This window comes from Falco biarmicus, chromosome 1 (genome assembly GCF_023638135.1).
Source record: "Falco biarmicus isolate bFalBia1 chromosome 1, bFalBia1.pri, whole genome shotgun sequence".
Classification (NCBI taxonomy): domain Eukaryota; kingdom Metazoa; phylum Chordata; class Aves; order Falconiformes; family Falconidae; genus Falco; species Falco biarmicus.
Genome location: NC_079288.1, coordinates 30,939,859 through 30,956,468, shown reverse-complemented (window position 1 = coordinate 30,956,468; position 16,610 = coordinate 30,939,859). Strand labels below are relative to the sequence as shown.

Below are 16,610 nucleotides of genomic sequence, written 5' to 3'. Positions count from 1 at the left end.
TATTCCTATTCATTCTTTCTAGACTTTCTGAAAAATCAAATCATCTGAGCAGTAAACAAAAGGATTGTGACATCTCCCGAGGATCACCTTCGCTATTTTCCTGGTTTGGGCTGAAGACTATGCACAGGTTAATGCTCTGTGCTATGAGATTTGGAGTGAATTTAGAGGTGAAACTGGTAGCCACATTTCTAGAAGAATCAACACAAAACACACATTTAAAAAAATAACAATTCTTCTTCATGGTCTGGGTTTCAGCTGCTCGTATAAAAAAATAAAAGGAAGTTATGAACAGCACAAACCAGCAAAAGAAGGTCAAAGGGAGATGAATGATGTGAAACACCACCTCATTATGATGTCTGCCCTCTCTGATGCTCTCTCCCCTCACCTCTCTAGGCCTTCTTACCTAACTGTGCTGTTTAACACCCCTGACAAGGACTGGCTGAGAAATCCCAAATTAGAGCATCTGTTTATAACCAAACCCCTCAATGGTCACATACATCTTGCCTAGGGACTACCCAGAAAATATAAAGCTCAATGGATTTCTGTCCTCCCAACCAAAAAGTAGATCCAGGTAGCATGAGGCACTACCATCCAGAGGAGATGCTATTCCTGCTCTACACATGGAACACCTTTCTGTCCTTTGTTCATGCCTAAGAGCCATAGTCTTAAAGAACAAATTCCTGGCTGCATCCTTGCTCCTGAAAACCAGAACAGAGGCCACTTAGCTGAAGAGGGGGCTTCCTTAGAGGACAACTGCAGCAGTAACGGCTTGAGCAGTGGACTGGCTGGACTAGCTGAGTGACAGCTGTCAGAAAGGAAGCCGTTAATTATATCCCACTGGAAGACATGATTGAGGAAGTAGAAAAAAACCACATTATCCTAAAGGGGATTTTTACAGTGTGTACAAAGTAACATAAAGCAACATGAAATGCTTCATAAGATGTAATTAAACTTGCAAGATCTTCGTAATCTAGGAGTCAGTGTTTAGGCCATAGCCTGTATTTCATATTGTTAAAATAGTAATAAGACAGTTTCACATTTACCTTTTCAAATCAGAAATCTGCGTGTTTGCATCAAGCAATTTGTTTTCAGTTGCATTTAATGTATCCTACAAGTACACAAGGAAAAAAGTAAAAAGCCTAGAAACTACAGAAGTGTATTAAAAGAAAAAAGAGTCACTCTGCATCAGTCTTGAAAACAATACATTAAATACACCTTCCTATTTGAAAGAGAGGTCCATTAAATTTCTCTGGCTTTGACTGCAGTACTTTTGCTATCTATGACCAGAAAACAATATATCCAAAACTCCTTCCTTTTCCCTCCAGGCCTCTGAAGATACAGTAAGAAGCTGTAAGTTAAAATAAATATGGAACTTTCCGAGTTATCTTTTTCAAAATACTCAAGTTAGTTCAGTTAAGTCTATGGCACATTATCACGTTTTGCATGCTTGTTTTTTTAATTAACTAATGTGTACTTACCTTTACTCTTTCATGTTCTTTTCCAAGGGACTCATATTCTCCTAAAAGCTAAAACAAAACAGAAAAGAACACACAAACCCACACTGAGACCATACACAATTAAGTTTTGTTGATCATTGTAAAATCATCTAAACTGCTTGTCTAACATACGCAGAAGCACTACAGGGGATACAAAGTGTACTTTAGTAGTATTTAAGGCTTAGCATCTTCTAATTGGACAAAAAGTTATAGACAGGACAAGAGGAGACAGAGCTATACACAATGTATTTCTCCTTTTCAAATGACTTATCTCTAAAGAAACTGAAGGAGCTGAATGAACCAGTCAAATTCCTCGCTGACTTTAAAGCCGACTTTGTATTTTTAAATTTTAATTGTAAAAAAGGTATTAAAAGCATGAAGTAGCTTTTCCAGCTAATACCCATTTTGCCAATCCATTTAAACATTCCATATATCTATTACTGAAGAATCAGAGCAATTTGGTTCAGTCTAAAAATCATAGAATCACAGAATGTTTTGGATTGGAAGGGACCTTTAAGGATCATCTCTTTCCACCCGCCTTGCCATGGCAGGGGGGGACACCTTCCATTAGGCACCTGTCCAACCTGGCCTTGAACACTGCCAGGGATGAGGCACCCACAGCTTCCCTGAGCAACCTGTTCCATGCCTTACCACTCTCATAGTGAAGATTTTCTTCCTAATATCTAATCTAAAACCACCCTCTTTCAGTTTAAGAATCACACACAATTAACCGTTTTAGCAAGTTGTGATGACTTATGAAAAATTCGGTCCATCCCCACTACATTTAAGAGAGGAAAAAAATAAGTTTCTAAAATAATTTCCTGTAACGTCTCTGAAAATAAAATGAACTAATAGCACGTAGAGTAATAAAATACCCGAGACAGACTATGACAAGTGTTACCACATCAAATACAAACTTGCTGCCTTAAATAATGGTTTTTAAGTATCTATGAGGTCCATAGTATCACATAACACCTAGCCTACTACACAGTCAGCTGAATAATTTCTGTTCTCTTAGCTGTGCGTTAAGACTTCATGATGGCAAACTGAGTAGTTTTCCAAAACAATCAGGACTTGCTGTGTTCGTAACACACTGTGCAACTGTGAACACCATTGCCCATTTTCTTACTTACATTTTGAAACATTTTATTTTCTTCCTTTAGCCTTGTATTTTTATTATCAGATAACTTGTAAGCCTTTTCAAATGCTTCCTCTAGATCTTTAAGCCTCGATTTTAGTTGACTGATAGTGTTATCCTTCTCTTTATTATTAGTGCGCATTTCTTCAATCCGTTCTTGCAAAACTTTGGAAGTATTACTGACTGCATAAAAGCGTTCTCTCCAATCTGCCTGCAGGAGAAGAAAACATTCATTATAATGCTTAACCAGCATAGTTTTTATTTCAGTACAAAGCAGAATCTAAATTTGTCTAAATAGAAAACAAAGGTACATGAACGGAACAAGTTTTTTTGTTTAGTCTTCATGAAAATGAAGACTAAAACCCCCAAAGATGTATTTATTTTATAGGACTTAAAGTATCTGGAGGTTAGGCCTCTAATCCCAGCTGATTGTCTTGCTTCACAGCATAGAAAAATGGCCAAAAAAGGTGGAATTAATTAGTCTTGACTTTATTCTAAAGTTCTAACTTTATTGACAGAGTGTCCTGTTCTTTGACCAATAAATGCAGCTACACAGTCATAAGCAAACTGGGCTGACCTACCCAGCACGGCTGTATAAATATACTTAGAATTAGAGTATTTTTGCCCCAGTGCAGATGAGATTTGCTTTTATCACAGCTCTAATAAGAAATCAAAGACAAAGTAATTTAAACAAAATAAATTATTTTTTTAAATAAATCTAAAGAGAGACATCATAAAACACATGTATTTCACTCAAACTTTGTTTGATCCCTTCTACCCTGGAAAGGTTGTTCATAAGCAAAATTGATGGTGATTCAAGTATGCAGCCTTCAGAAACTCAGCTGGGAAAGTCACTGGTGTAACATACTGATATATGGTATCATATATTAAAAAGAAAGGTTGAAAATAAAAAGAGAAAGACATGGAAACACAGATCAGCTTAATAATGAAAAAGTGCATTCTTTTACCCTTTTAGTTAAAAAGCAATTTGATTTAAAAATACATACTTACCACTTGCTTTTCTAGCATATTATTCTTATTTTCAAAGGCTTTTATGCGAGCACTTGCTTCATTCAGAGCAGCATCTAATTGGTCGCACCTATTTAGAACATACAAATTAGAAAAATCTCTTGACATTTTAAAATAATACATCTGCATTTTATAGCTACCTTTTCTTCCTCAAGCATCACCACAAATTTTGGTGTCCAACCTCCTCCCATAGTCTTAGGCCACTGCAAACTGGGAATGCACGCAGAGGCTCCAGATTGGTCACAGCGTAAGAGCTGCAGAGCCAAACACAGCTGAGATGCACCAGAGCAGAGTTCCACTTCAGCTAATTGATGATGCTGTGTGATCATTAATGACTGAAAACATATTCCAAGCTACTTTAACTCAATAAATGATGCTCAGAAGTCACTTTCAATAGTTGGAACGCACTAGTGCTGGAAGATAAGTACAAGAGAGTCCCAGCTACTCAGAGGCTTTCTCAATTGTTCTGAAGGGCATAAATTTTGATAGTATTTTAGCTGTCTAAATTGGCAATATGTATTTTGACTAGCAATACCTATATAAAAGTCACATTGAACTTCCATATATAGCAAACATTCATGCTGTATCTGATGGAATGTATAGGTGAGGCGCACAGACTCCAGCATTAACTGGCAAATTGGCTTTGTAAAGCTGGCAATGACTAGCATGACAGGTGAGCACTATCTTACAACTTAAATAGTTCCATTACAAATTGCTTAGGACTACCTCCACCTGACAGCTTTTCTTGAGCAAAATTTATACCGGCTTCAGCAAAAATCAGGTCAAACAAGACCTCTGGTCCAAACATCACACTTGCTGCCTAATAATAATTTTAAACTGATCTTAAACAGCTGCATTAAGTAATGCAAAATTTGTATTTAATAGAAAACATTAATATCATAGATGCATGAAATCTTCAGAGTTGAAGAGTGACATAAACTTTTCAAGATACTCTAAACAAGCATACTCGGTTTTTGAAGTGGAAAGAAAACCATGTAATAGAGGAAGAGCACAAGTAAGGACAACCAGTACCTCTCGGCAAGATTTTGATTGATTTTCTTCAAGTCCTCAGATGAAGCAGTTTTATGGCTTGCCTCCAGCTGCTGTTTTAAGCTATGTATCTCAGAGTCATAGTAAGCTCGTAGATCAGCTATGTGTCGGGCATGTTTTTCCCTCAAGTTCTGCCTAATCCTATTTTCAAAATTGAGAACAACAACAAAAAAAAATTTCAGCTATCCACATAACCATGCACTGCTACATTCATTTGCACATAATGAACTCAGCATATAAATCTCTCTTACAGAATTTTGCTGCATTCAGATTGAAGCAAAGAAAGCTTTGTCATCTGCAGCAGTGGCAGACAACCTAAGGCTTGCACAGAAGTCCTCACATTACACAAATACACATTATTATCTACAACTACAATACAAAGCTTTACTCTCTCTTCTCTCCTCTGCTCTGCACTAGAAACTATGCATGTAGAATTAAAATAGGAAAACACAAAACACTGAACCATCTTGAAACCATGACCCCAACATAAACCCTCACACACAGAATGTACATCTGCTGGCCCTTGTGTAAATCATGACAGCTTCAGTAGTGAATGGAGGATATTTATTTTTCCTAAGTACAGTAATTCTGTGCTTCTCCAACCATTTGACTCTAAATAGGACAACATAACCCCCACAGAACTTTGAAATTCTCTGCCTAAATTAACTCCCTCCTACTGCCTATGAAGTATTTTTATTTTAATGTATAAAAAGAAATAACCAAATAAAACATAGAAAATTATTTTGCCTTCCAGTTAAGGCTTTGACATCCAAGGAAGACAGAGTACAAATATTATGCCTTAGATTAAATAGTATGGTCTAAAGAAGATTAAATAGTATGGTCTAAAGAAAGGCAATTGCAAGAAGTGGAAGATGACTGTTCTATTCATACGCCATCTGTACTTCAGAGGAGAAAAGAAAAAGCAGGGGAAATTAAAAAGCAGCAGTGTCCAGCTATGTTCTAAGCAAACAGAACTCACATACTTTGTTCATTTTACTAGTATTGTTAAGTTTCACTTCTTTCGTGAAAGCACCAACTCTACGACTTTTAAAAAAGAAAGGAAAAAAAAAGTACTTACTTTGACATTATCACAGGATCTTCAACAGATGTCACTGAAAGACTATATTCTGGCAAACTGTTGTCAGCACACTGAGTAACAGAAGATGGAGTCAGAGTCAGTGTTTCTTCCTCCTCAGTGTTGACTAAAAGATCTTTATCAGCACCCCTGTATGCCACCGGAAGGGGAGAGCCGGTCTTGTTTTCATTTTGGAATGGGTAATTTCTCCAGAGGTCCGAATGCACAGCTCTGCTGCTGGCAGGATATTTTGGAGAATCATCTAACTGAGATGAATTACTTGTCTGTGAAAAAGAGTCTGTGTCACAATGACTTGAAAAACCCGGCTCTGCCATAGAGTCTGGAGAAAAAGGAGTAGTCTCTTCAGGAATATTGAAAAAACAGCGTCCTGGGTTCTGCTGACCTGGTTTCATATGCAGAGTTGGGTCCAACGTCAAGATCTAGGCAATAAGGTACAATGCCAAAAAAAAAATAGTAATTGTGAGTTAACTTTTGTTCTTCTAAATGGAGTTTATCTGAAGACATTAGTAATCCATGTAACACATTGCAGGAATCATACTGAATATTACTACAATCATTTGGCAGCAACAAGCAAGATGAAGGGACCTGTAACAGCTTAGATGATGATAGATATTCCAAACATTTGCATCTTGATTTTCTAAGTTTCCATTAAGAATAAAAGATATGTCTAACATCTGTAGCTGTCTCGAAAACCTTTGAAACTTTATCATGTAAATAGAAGGACTCTGATGTCTGCTTGTAGATTGAAGCAATAACTTTGCACCATTACAAAAATCACTTCATGGATTATATCGAGAAGCTATCACACAGTAGTCATCATTACTAGATTGTGTACAAGACTGAAAGGTGTATAAAGAAACAGATATGATAAAGAATATTTCCACAAATCTGTGCCTCTTCTTTTTCATGGGTGGAATGAAATCGTCTTGTGGGAAACAGTAAGAAAACCCCGCTCCTGCGGCTGCAGTTCCACTGCATTTCATCAGCTGCAGCCTCAGCGTAAGCAGATTCGTGCCTGCGGCATCCTCAAGGTTGTGCGGCAAAGGTGTTCGGCTACCCGGGGTATTGGGAGAGGTTTGTTCAGCTGGATCCCTTCCCTAACTGGCTCCTCAGAGGCTGCACACACTGCTGTTCCAGCATAACACTGGAGATGGCAGCAGGGGCCCATTAATTTGAAACCAGCTTGTAACCCAGCATCGCTTCAAACTGACCGGTGAAGGAAAGAAATTCATGTTACCTCTGGTGGGTGACTTGACTGGGAAGAAGGCATAAAATTCTGATCTGGCAGCTGCTTGTTTTCCCTTTGTCTTTTATGATAAATATCCTTCAATGACGATAACTTCGTTTCATCAGCAGAAGACAACTTCAACAGGCAAAATTGCTACATTACTTTTCTGAACACAATCCTCCATCCCCAATACAGATAAGCAAGTTCTGGGGTGGGTTCAGCTAATAAAGCAGTTCAGAACAGAAGGCAGCTTTATTCAATGCCCCTAGCTTAAAAAAGGGTCTTTAATGAGGCACATGCACCTTCAACATGCTAGTTAGTCTCTTTTCACCTCCTATAGACAAAATTTCTTTTAAATGACAAAAGGAAGTCAATACGTTCCAAGTGACGTTAGTGGGGTAAATGAATAATGAAGGAACGGAGTGTGAGAGACTGAGTTAACAAAAGCGTTCTCACAGAAAACTTAGCTTCTGGAGGGCTGATTCCATCATAGAAGAAAGCAAAGGTGACAAGCAACTATGAGACAAATTTTAAAGCATGTACAAAGTTTTGTAAAACATGTACCTGGTCTGGTGATACTGTTGTGGAGTACACGCCAGCAAACTCGCTTCTGAAATTCTCTGGTAAAGAGTGATACAACTCCTTTTCATCCAATTTCCAGTATGAAAGTCCTGATAAGAGGAAACATTGAAAGGGAAAAAAAAATTAAAATATCAAGCTCATGGTTATAGAACAGGAATCCCCAAATCCATTAGTAAAACGTTACTTGTCAGCTAACAAGAATGCTGTATTAATTATTTGCATCTATTGCTCAAGGATCTCACTAAAGTATTTGTTACCAGAAGTTAACAAAAATCTCAGTGCAAAGCACAAGCAGCAGCAGTATTACATCACATAGCACCAGTAAGAAAACCTATACATCAGTGAACATGTAGATTTACTATTTGGTGTTCAAGGGACAAGGCCTCATTTTCCACAAACCTGTATTTCTCATGATTCCAGTACAGCACTTAAAACTTACATTACCCAAGGAAAAATCCTAGGCAGCCACTTGATACTATAAACTCTTTTGTTTGGTACTGAACAGCATGCAAAAGGCAGACTACCAGCACCAAGAGGGATGGCACAAGAAGAACAGATACAGTCTCAATCCCACTTCAATTTCTTTACGTCTCCCTCTCTCAATGGGTTGTAAAGAAGCAACAAATATACAGAGTTTGCAGGGCTGCATCTCTGTGCCCCTGTTTGTTACTGAAATTAATCCACCCTGTTACAATCAAAATATGTGAATTAGTTGTTTGGCTTTCACAAAAAAAGACCTAAGAAACCAACCCCCCCCAAACCCACAAAAAACCACCAACAACCACCCCTCACACGCAGCCCCCAGAACGACAAAAGCAAAACCATAGCAAAACACAAAAAAAGCAACCTCTCCTCCCGCTAGTTAAAGAATCACCACATTATACACTGCATTATTTTGTCCTTGTCTATTCACACAATTATTGCATCATGTCCTTTGCTTTACTGGAATTCTGTCTCTATTACCATCCACCCCTGCGATTACTAGACCAACGATGCTAATATTTGAAAGATCATTTGATAGCCTATCACAATTTTAATAGTAATTACATTACGAAACAGTTTTAAACATAAATCTCAGCTTTGAAATGTTGAGAAATTTGAAAAGGAAAAAAAAATTGCTGCATGTCCTACCATCCACCAGCACCAATACACAGGAGCTACCATCAGTTTGAAACGCAAGAGCAAGAAAAGCAGAATTACACCACATCCAACTTTAATAGCTTGTCAGTGCTTAAGACCTCCTCGCCTTTCCAGACTTACTGGAGATACAGTCCAGCAAGAGTTTTTAAAAAAATGAGAATTCAAAAGAAAAGGGAATTTAAGTACAAGAAATGAACTATACCTGAAGCTTCAGACACTAAGGAATTCGGACTTTCGTTCGGTTGATTGAGGTAAAAAGTGTAAGGTGGCAAAGCAGCATCAGTAACATTTGTCTAAAATTACAAAGGAAAAACAAATTTATAAGGAAAATCACAAAGCAAGGGAAAAAAAAGCAAGGGTATAATTTTAAAAAATTGCATTTAAGTGTTATTAGTCTGCTTAAGCAAAGAAATTAAATTACATGGCCTGACCCAAAGCTATACTATTTATATTCAGGGCAATCACAGTCAAAAGGGGAACTAAGCTAAGCCACATAATTAAAAGATACTAATATTTTCTAAGTCACGTGCCTGTCTGCTTGTGGAGCATTTTTAACTGTTACAAAAATACGTATTTTTGACAGTCATCTGAACTTTCTTGCTCCTTAAGAGATGCAAGTATATAGAGGGATGATTTACCAATTAAGTGTTACTCTTTCCTCATCCTAAGATTGGAATTTCTTAAATTCAGCTGTTACAACTCCACCTGCCGCAATCTGGAGGTAAACACCATCATCTCAGACAGACAAGACCCTACATACCCTTCTTCCCATCACTCCAAACCTTCTAAGCAACCTCCCCAGCTAATTATAGAAACAACTTTGAAAATAGTGGGACCAACACATAGGGTGGAAAAATGACATAGTTTTAAGATTTGCCGCAGCTCTCCTCTTCCTTCATCAAAGGAAGAAGTGTCATTGATACAACACAGTGATACAAGAGCAACTGAGGAAGGGCAGATAGCTTTAAAACTCTCATCTCACACTGCTCTTTTCTACTGTACTCAGGGCTTTTTGTTCCATGACAGCAGCTTAACAGTCATGCTACTTGGTAAATTTATTACAATACAACTGAGGACTAAAACAGGATAGTAACCATTGAGTTAACAGAAGTAAGAAAAAAATCAGAACTAAAGCTTTTGAAGTTTTTGCATGAAGTACCATCTCACCTCAAGGCTATTTTGTCCCTCTTAATGTTTTTATTTAGGTATTCTCCTTTGCCTAAGGAGGAAGAAAGGAAAATGAAGGAGTATCAACTGAATTCTTACAGAGGAACAGAAAGATAAAAGTATTTTCAAAATCTGAGTTTCTGGCACTAATTTCCTTAGGCACCCTCCTGTAGCAGAGAGAGAAAAGAAACAAGCCACAACAGATAAATTTGACTCCTGGTTTGAAATATCCCCTTAGAGGATCATCCTGTTTAGCAGACTAAAGAGAGCAAACCCCAACAGCTACTTTTACGCTCTCTGGGTCACTCTCAAAGTGACCACAGGAAAGAAAACAACCCTGCCTTGAATCAAGCAATTTGTATTTGCTAGTTCTCCTATTCTCCTGCTGGTCAAGCCATTCACAGAGTTTCAGGAATTATTTCCTTAAACATAGTATAAGGAGAGAGGGTTATGACAATTAATATACTGAAAGTAAATCCAAAACTTCATCGCTGTATGTATGGTGATTACTCCTACAATCATGTTGCATAACATCCTTTTGGATCCGAACTATTGTATGTGATTAAACTTCCCTCCCCAAAATAATCAGATTTATGGACATACATAATTATTAACCAAGAATATGGGGGAGTGAGAACCCAAATTCTCTCAAAAGAAGCATTTTGAGCTGATTCAGCAGTCACAGCAACAGTAGTTACTACAAATGGTTCTAAAGAGCCAGTTAGATCTCCTAAGTGTTTATTATGGGGGTTACTTACTTTTAGTAACCAGTGTTGTAACTGTGCTTAGAGTAGTTCAATTTAGCCAAATCATTATCACACACAAGCATAAAAGAACGTATTATTCTTATGGAAACAATAAAAAAAAAAGAAAAAAAGAAAAAATGTTTGGATTTTAGCATAAATGACTGCTAAGAACACTAAAAAAGCCCAAACAAAACCAAAAAAATCCCTGCAATTTAAAATCCCAATCTGGAAGAATACTGTTTGTCCTGAACAAAGTGGCTAATGCCTTAATAACACACAAAGAATTCTGTGCGCTAAGAGAGACATTACCAGTTGAAATTAAGGATCCTTGAAAAAAATTATAGGGCACAATAAATTACTATGACTTGAAGCTTCAGTTGGAATTATGACTATTATCTCTATAAGGAAAGCACATGTGCCACTGGGGTGAGTTAAGACAAAAATGAGGCAAGGAACAAAAACCGAAATAGCTACATGAGTATCAAATGATCCAAGAAGTCAATTCTGCCCACAACACTTCACACATGTGAATGGGAACCACTACTGCAATGCTTAAAGCAGAGTATGAAAGCATATGCTGAATCAGAACATACAATAAATCTGAAAACCACCTGTGACAAGAATAAAATTAGAGAAACATAATAAAATAAAGAGACTTACATTCTCAAGTGGTAATTTCTTTGCTTGCTCATTTTCTTGCATAGAGTTCACACATACTTTGTCTGCATTTATTCTTTTCGGTTGGTTTTGTTTCAACTTTTGTGCCCACGATGTTAAAGATTTACTAGACAGTAAGAAACACACACATACACCTTAAGTACAGGTGCCCTTTTCAGTGGGACACCAATTTGTTCTTCAAGGTGAAACACAGGCCCTAAAATTCTACTGCCTTTGTGCATTTTTGAGGAACAATATGAAGTAATGGATGTGGAGATGTTTTGGGGCACTTTTTTTTTTTCCCAAGGCAAACAAAAACCACCAGCAACCCAAAACACAAACAAATCACTGAAAGTGAAAGGTGCTAATGAACTGCATCCATAATCAAAATGGTTTTACTACTTTGTTATGAAATTCTTTGTTTTTTTTCTTAAAGAACTCTATCTTTTTGGCCAGATAACCATTTTTTGGTCTGTTCAAGCAGATACTAATTAAAGCCACAAAATTAAGCTGGAATGTAAATGCAGTGCATTTTCTTATTGTGTAAACCAGTCTGGTTGTAAAGATGATGGCAGCTAAGACACACTAAGGATACCCTTGAAGATTCTCTTCAGTCGGCAGGTAAGAAAGATTGAAACAAGATACAGAACAAAACAGGGGGAAAAGGCAGAACAGAAACAGAGACATCCTGAAATTTTTCTTAGAGGCAGATGTGAAAAAATTTTCCCATTTTATTAAAAAGTGACACTATAAAAAACTACGTATTGTCCCAGACTGGGACATACACTAGAAAGAATGAAAAAAGGTTTCAACTAAAAATTTAAAACAGCAAACACTAACCCCCCCCCCCCCCCCAAAAAAAAAAAAAACAACACAGTTTGGGTTAACTGGACTATTTAATTTTGGTTTGAACCCTTTCTTCCCACCAGCTGGGTTCACAATACAAAGCAGAATGCAATTTCAAAGACAAAACTGGCCTTTTTGTTTGTTTGTTTGAGGTTTTTTAATAAAAAGGACAAGAAGCCATATGTTAATTATTTCAAAAACTGGCTTAGAAAGGTTTTTCAAACTGCAAAACACTCTTGAATTGAGTTTCTCCAGCTCTAAGTTACCCGGTACCCACCTCATGGAACTGTGCAACATGAATCAAACACTGGAATAAATACCAACAGAAGGGAGGAAGAGAACATATGTATCAATGTGTGGTAATGATGCACCCTATATCCTGAGACAACACATTTCCAAACCAAATCCTCTTAACGAGAGCTGGCTCTGCATTTTATTTCATAGTAGCAAAATGCAAATTCATCTTCATGATTCTTTGGGTTTTTTTCCAATAGCGAGAATGTTTTGGTTTTTTCCTCCACAAACTACTATCAGGGACTCACAGGCAATATGGTGCCCACAAGACCTACCATCCTGCTCATGACCGCATGAAGCCACTGCATTACAGTCCAGGCTGACAGGGAGAGCAAAATACACTGTTAAATCCTGTGCAACTGGAGCAATATTTGGTCGGCATTACTGCCAAAACAGCTAGCCCACCTTTCAAAACAATCTTGGTAGATCCAACCACCTACTGAACAGAGCAAACCAAACAAAGATCAACCAAACAAAAAAAAAAACAAAACAGCAGAAAAACTCAAACATGTTTGGCTGTTGTCTGATACAATTTATTACTGTAATGCATGCATATAAGCTGGCAAAAAAGACTGGTTGAGCACAACAACAAAATATCAATCATATAAAATTGGTAATTGGCACCTAAAATTCTGGTGCACTGATAAACACTATATGCAAACTGTGTCTTGGCTCATATTTGCAGAAGAAAGTAGATTTTCATGTATTTCCCAATGTATGTACAGCAGATGAATGCTGCAGACAGAGATAAGCATCACACAGAAACATCAGGCTAAACAAATAAATTGATCTGCCAAGCAGCAGAGTATCTCTTACAGGCAAGATGTTCCATTCAATTTGTACATGTTTCCAGTTACCGACAGCTGTTTACTGACTAGGGACCACCTACAATAAATTAACATGTTTGGAAGTTTATCCCTTACCTGGGTTTTTTTCCACATTGAGCTTCGTCAACTTTATGTTCAAATTCAGCAGGGAAAACTAAACCATCATTCCTTCCTGACGAACAATTTTCCTCTACTTTTTTCGGTAAAAGTTCTCTTTTACTTTGAACACTTTGCAAGACTTCTCCATCACTTTGTCCTTGCGAAGTTTTCTCCATGTAGTTCGTACACTTGCTAATGTCGTTAGATTTGCTAGGGGTCAGCCCAGAGGCAGAAATCGTACCATACCCACTATTCATCGAAGCATCGTTTGCAAAACATTCCTGATGCAGATCAGATGTATTCGGCTGACTTTCCGCTTCGTTAGATCTAAGTTCACTAACAATGCACTCATGCTCTCCAGAGATTTCAGAACACATCCCCATTTGACTTTCTAGCGATGAAAAAGTGTCTGGAAGCTTGGCAGGCAAACTTCTGTTCTTGCCGGCACCCCGACTGCTGGTCTGCAATTTCACTAACTGCCTTATCTCATCCTGAATTAGCTACAGAAAGAAAAAGCAAAATTCCTATGAGCTCGAGCCAGAAATCTCATTTCTATTTTGACGCATCTTCAATTCATGTTACTAGCAACAGAATTAGAGTACTTCTTTGAAATAACTCATTTTTTTCACTGTGTAGACAACTCATGCATAAAGTAAAGATATGCATACTGTGCATAACAGTAAAATGTCCACGGTAACGATCCCTCATTCCATGCAGTGAATTACAGGTCCCAGTAGTCATTTGTTAATGTAAAAAAAAACATGCATGCGTGTATTCACTACGTGCCTTCAGAACTACAGGTACCTACCAGCCAGTTAAAGAAATAATAAACTACCTAGGGATGTAATTACAAATGGACAAAAGTCTTTTGCTAAATTTAGGTCTGAAAGGTGTTATAACTTAGATACACATTTTTAAAGATTGCAAGGATGCCTTAATGGAAGTATAAACCATTATTCAATTAAACTAATAGGAATAATGTACCTCTGTAAGATTATTTGCATAAAACTTGACTTTAAAATAACTGATTTAGCTAATATGTTATTAGGCGGTTCATATAATACAAAGATCTACGTTTTGACTGTTTTGGTATCTGATGGAGTGGAGCAAACCTAGAACTAGATCACCAGATTTAACAGGTTACTCTTCAGTCTACAAGATCGGCAAAGAGTTATTTCAGTGTATGAGAGAAACGGAGGGTTTGGTTTTGGTTTTTTTGTTAAGTTTTACAGTTGTGCACTGGTATACCGAAAACAGCTTTGAGAAACTTCTAGTGCTTTTGTCAAGGGCTATGAAAAGGCTTCATGCTGGAGCCCATAGCTATGTCCTTTGGCCAGCGATCAGCACTGCTGCAGCATTACACTGCCGTTACTGAGCTCTGCATCAGCGCACAACTCTTACTACACCTTACAAGACCAGAGTATCTGGTTGTTTTCAAGAACACATATCAAACTAATTCCCTTGGGGTGGGGGGTGGGGCGGAGAACTTGCAATAATTTCAAGAACATGGAACTCTACTAATGTTTTTTTCACAGAACTACAGTACATTACTCACATATGAACAGCAAGTGGAAAGCACAAATCGAACAAAGGTAATTTGTTCTCTTAAAATAATAAATAAAAAATAAGACTGAATTTCAGAGGAACCTGTGTGTAACGCTAGTCAGAACCAAGCCCCATATGTTTCATTAGCTTGCACAGAATTAACAAATTCAAATCAATCTTTCTATTAAAAAGAAAAATCCACACCAAGACAAAAAACAACGATGAAGCTTTCTGCCATAACAAAGTATTTTGTTGTGCTAACGATTTCAATCATGACTGCAGCCATCATTTGCTTTTTAATTCTGTGATTCAACATTGTTGAGGAAGGTAGAGAAGGGAAAAGGAAAAAGGAAAGAAACAGAACTGGAGCAGGGGGGAATTATGATCAGACTCTCTGCTGACATTTAATCTTTGCCATTAATACCTTGTGTGGGAAAAGTGAAAGAAAGGCTACTATGCCAATTAAACAGCATTTTTACTTCTCTTTGCATAGTTACAAGTAATTCCAAGAGAATAAAAGACCTGGGAAAAAGAAGATGACACTTCTGTAGTTTGGGAATTGTAGGTAACTGTTTTTTACAAAAATCCTCTTCAATGAAGTCTGATCTTAGGATGATCCACAGATGGTGACAGTTTTTCTTGCTACTGTATAAATCATGTAAGCCAAGGACTGAGTCCACCGATTCCAAAATGAACTCAAGGTCTTTTGATCCATATTTTCACATGGATGAAGATGTATTTTTGTAAGCACAGTTGGTCTTGAAACACAGCACAGAGCAAGCCTTATCTCAGTCATGTCAGTGCTAATGCAGCCTCTTGCTTTTCAACCCCAAATAGTAGATTTTTTTGTTGTTGTTTATTGTTTTTACTAGAATGTGCTGAATTGCCTGTACTTCAGTATTTTCACTAGGTGACTGGCATACCAGTTTAATTTGGAATAGCTCCATCTATTTTATCTAATGCACTCATACAACTGAAAGTAAGTCATAGCTGTTGATTTTGTATTTAGTGTGGCAATTCATGCAATTAGTAAGTCCCTGCTGATACCACAAACCTAACTCTTCCAGAGGTAGCTTTCCTATTGAGAAAGACAAAAACCGGCAAAGCCAACACAATGGATTAGTCAAGACTACAATTAGCAACCAGTGAACCGAAACACTACAGTAAGAGGAAGGAAATACAAGGGTAAGGAAACACTGGCAGGACAAAAATAACAAGGTGGCAGGGAAAGGTGGGGAGATGAGGGGGAAGAAACAGAAGATAGGATAAAAGAACAGTACCTCTTGTTAATTCAGTTCAGGAACTGCTGATTACTACTAGTGTAGAGGGCATCAGGAAAGGGAAGGGAAAAACAGCAACCAAAATGATGAAGATATTAAGCATTATATATTTATAGAATTACTGTCTTATACATACATAAACATTTCCTCTGTTTTAATGGATAAATATGGTACAGCGAAAACGTGAATCTTCACATGGGTCATTTTTCAGTCTCATCTTAGAAAGGAGACTGGTCAACTGAAGGGTGAGATAGTGTTCAGCTATTACAATGAATGTTTTCCTATGCCATATACTGTCTAGATGAAGGAATGAGAAGTTGCGTAACATTTTCTAATGAAAACTACGTCTCAAAATTAGAAACAATAGCGTCTAACAGTTAATAAAAAACA

General features: G+C 37.4%; 1 protein-coding gene across 9 annotated transcripts in view; it reads right to left on the bottom strand.

Moving 5' to 3' along the window:
• MPHOSPH9 (M-phase phosphoprotein 9) overlaps positions 1 to 16,610 on the bottom strand; it is a 31,702-nt gene that overhangs the window by 9,580 nt on the left and 5,512 nt on the right. For 6 of the 9 annotated variants that reach the window (XM_056324681.1, XM_056325170.1, XM_056325013.1 and 3 more), the window contains 11 exons: positions 13,393 to 13,895; positions 11,333 to 11,456; positions 8,962 to 9,052; positions 7,602 to 7,708; positions 7,047 to 7,172; positions 5,792 to 6,228; positions 4,696 to 4,854; positions 3,646 to 3,733; positions 2,630 to 2,845; positions 1,479 to 1,526; positions 1,044 to 1,108 (listed from right to left, as the gene is read on the bottom strand). In XM_056324681.1, coding sequence (XP_056180656.1) covers positions 1,044 to 1,108; positions 1,479 to 1,526; positions 2,630 to 2,845; positions 3,646 to 3,733; positions 4,696 to 4,854; positions 5,792 to 6,228; positions 7,047 to 7,172; positions 7,602 to 7,708; positions 8,962 to 9,052; positions 11,333 to 11,456; positions 13,393 to 13,895 — 1,964 coding nt within the window. Of the gene's footprint in view, positions 1 to 1,043; positions 1,109 to 1,478; positions 1,527 to 2,629; positions 2,846 to 3,645; positions 3,734 to 4,695; positions 4,855 to 5,791; positions 6,229 to 7,046; positions 7,173 to 7,601; positions 7,709 to 8,961; positions 9,053 to 11,332; positions 11,457 to 13,392; positions 13,896 to 16,220; positions 16,257 to 16,610 lie in introns of all 9 variants that reach the window. The other 3 variants (XM_056325246.1, XM_056325321.1, XM_056325097.1) reach the window with 3 other exon arrangements.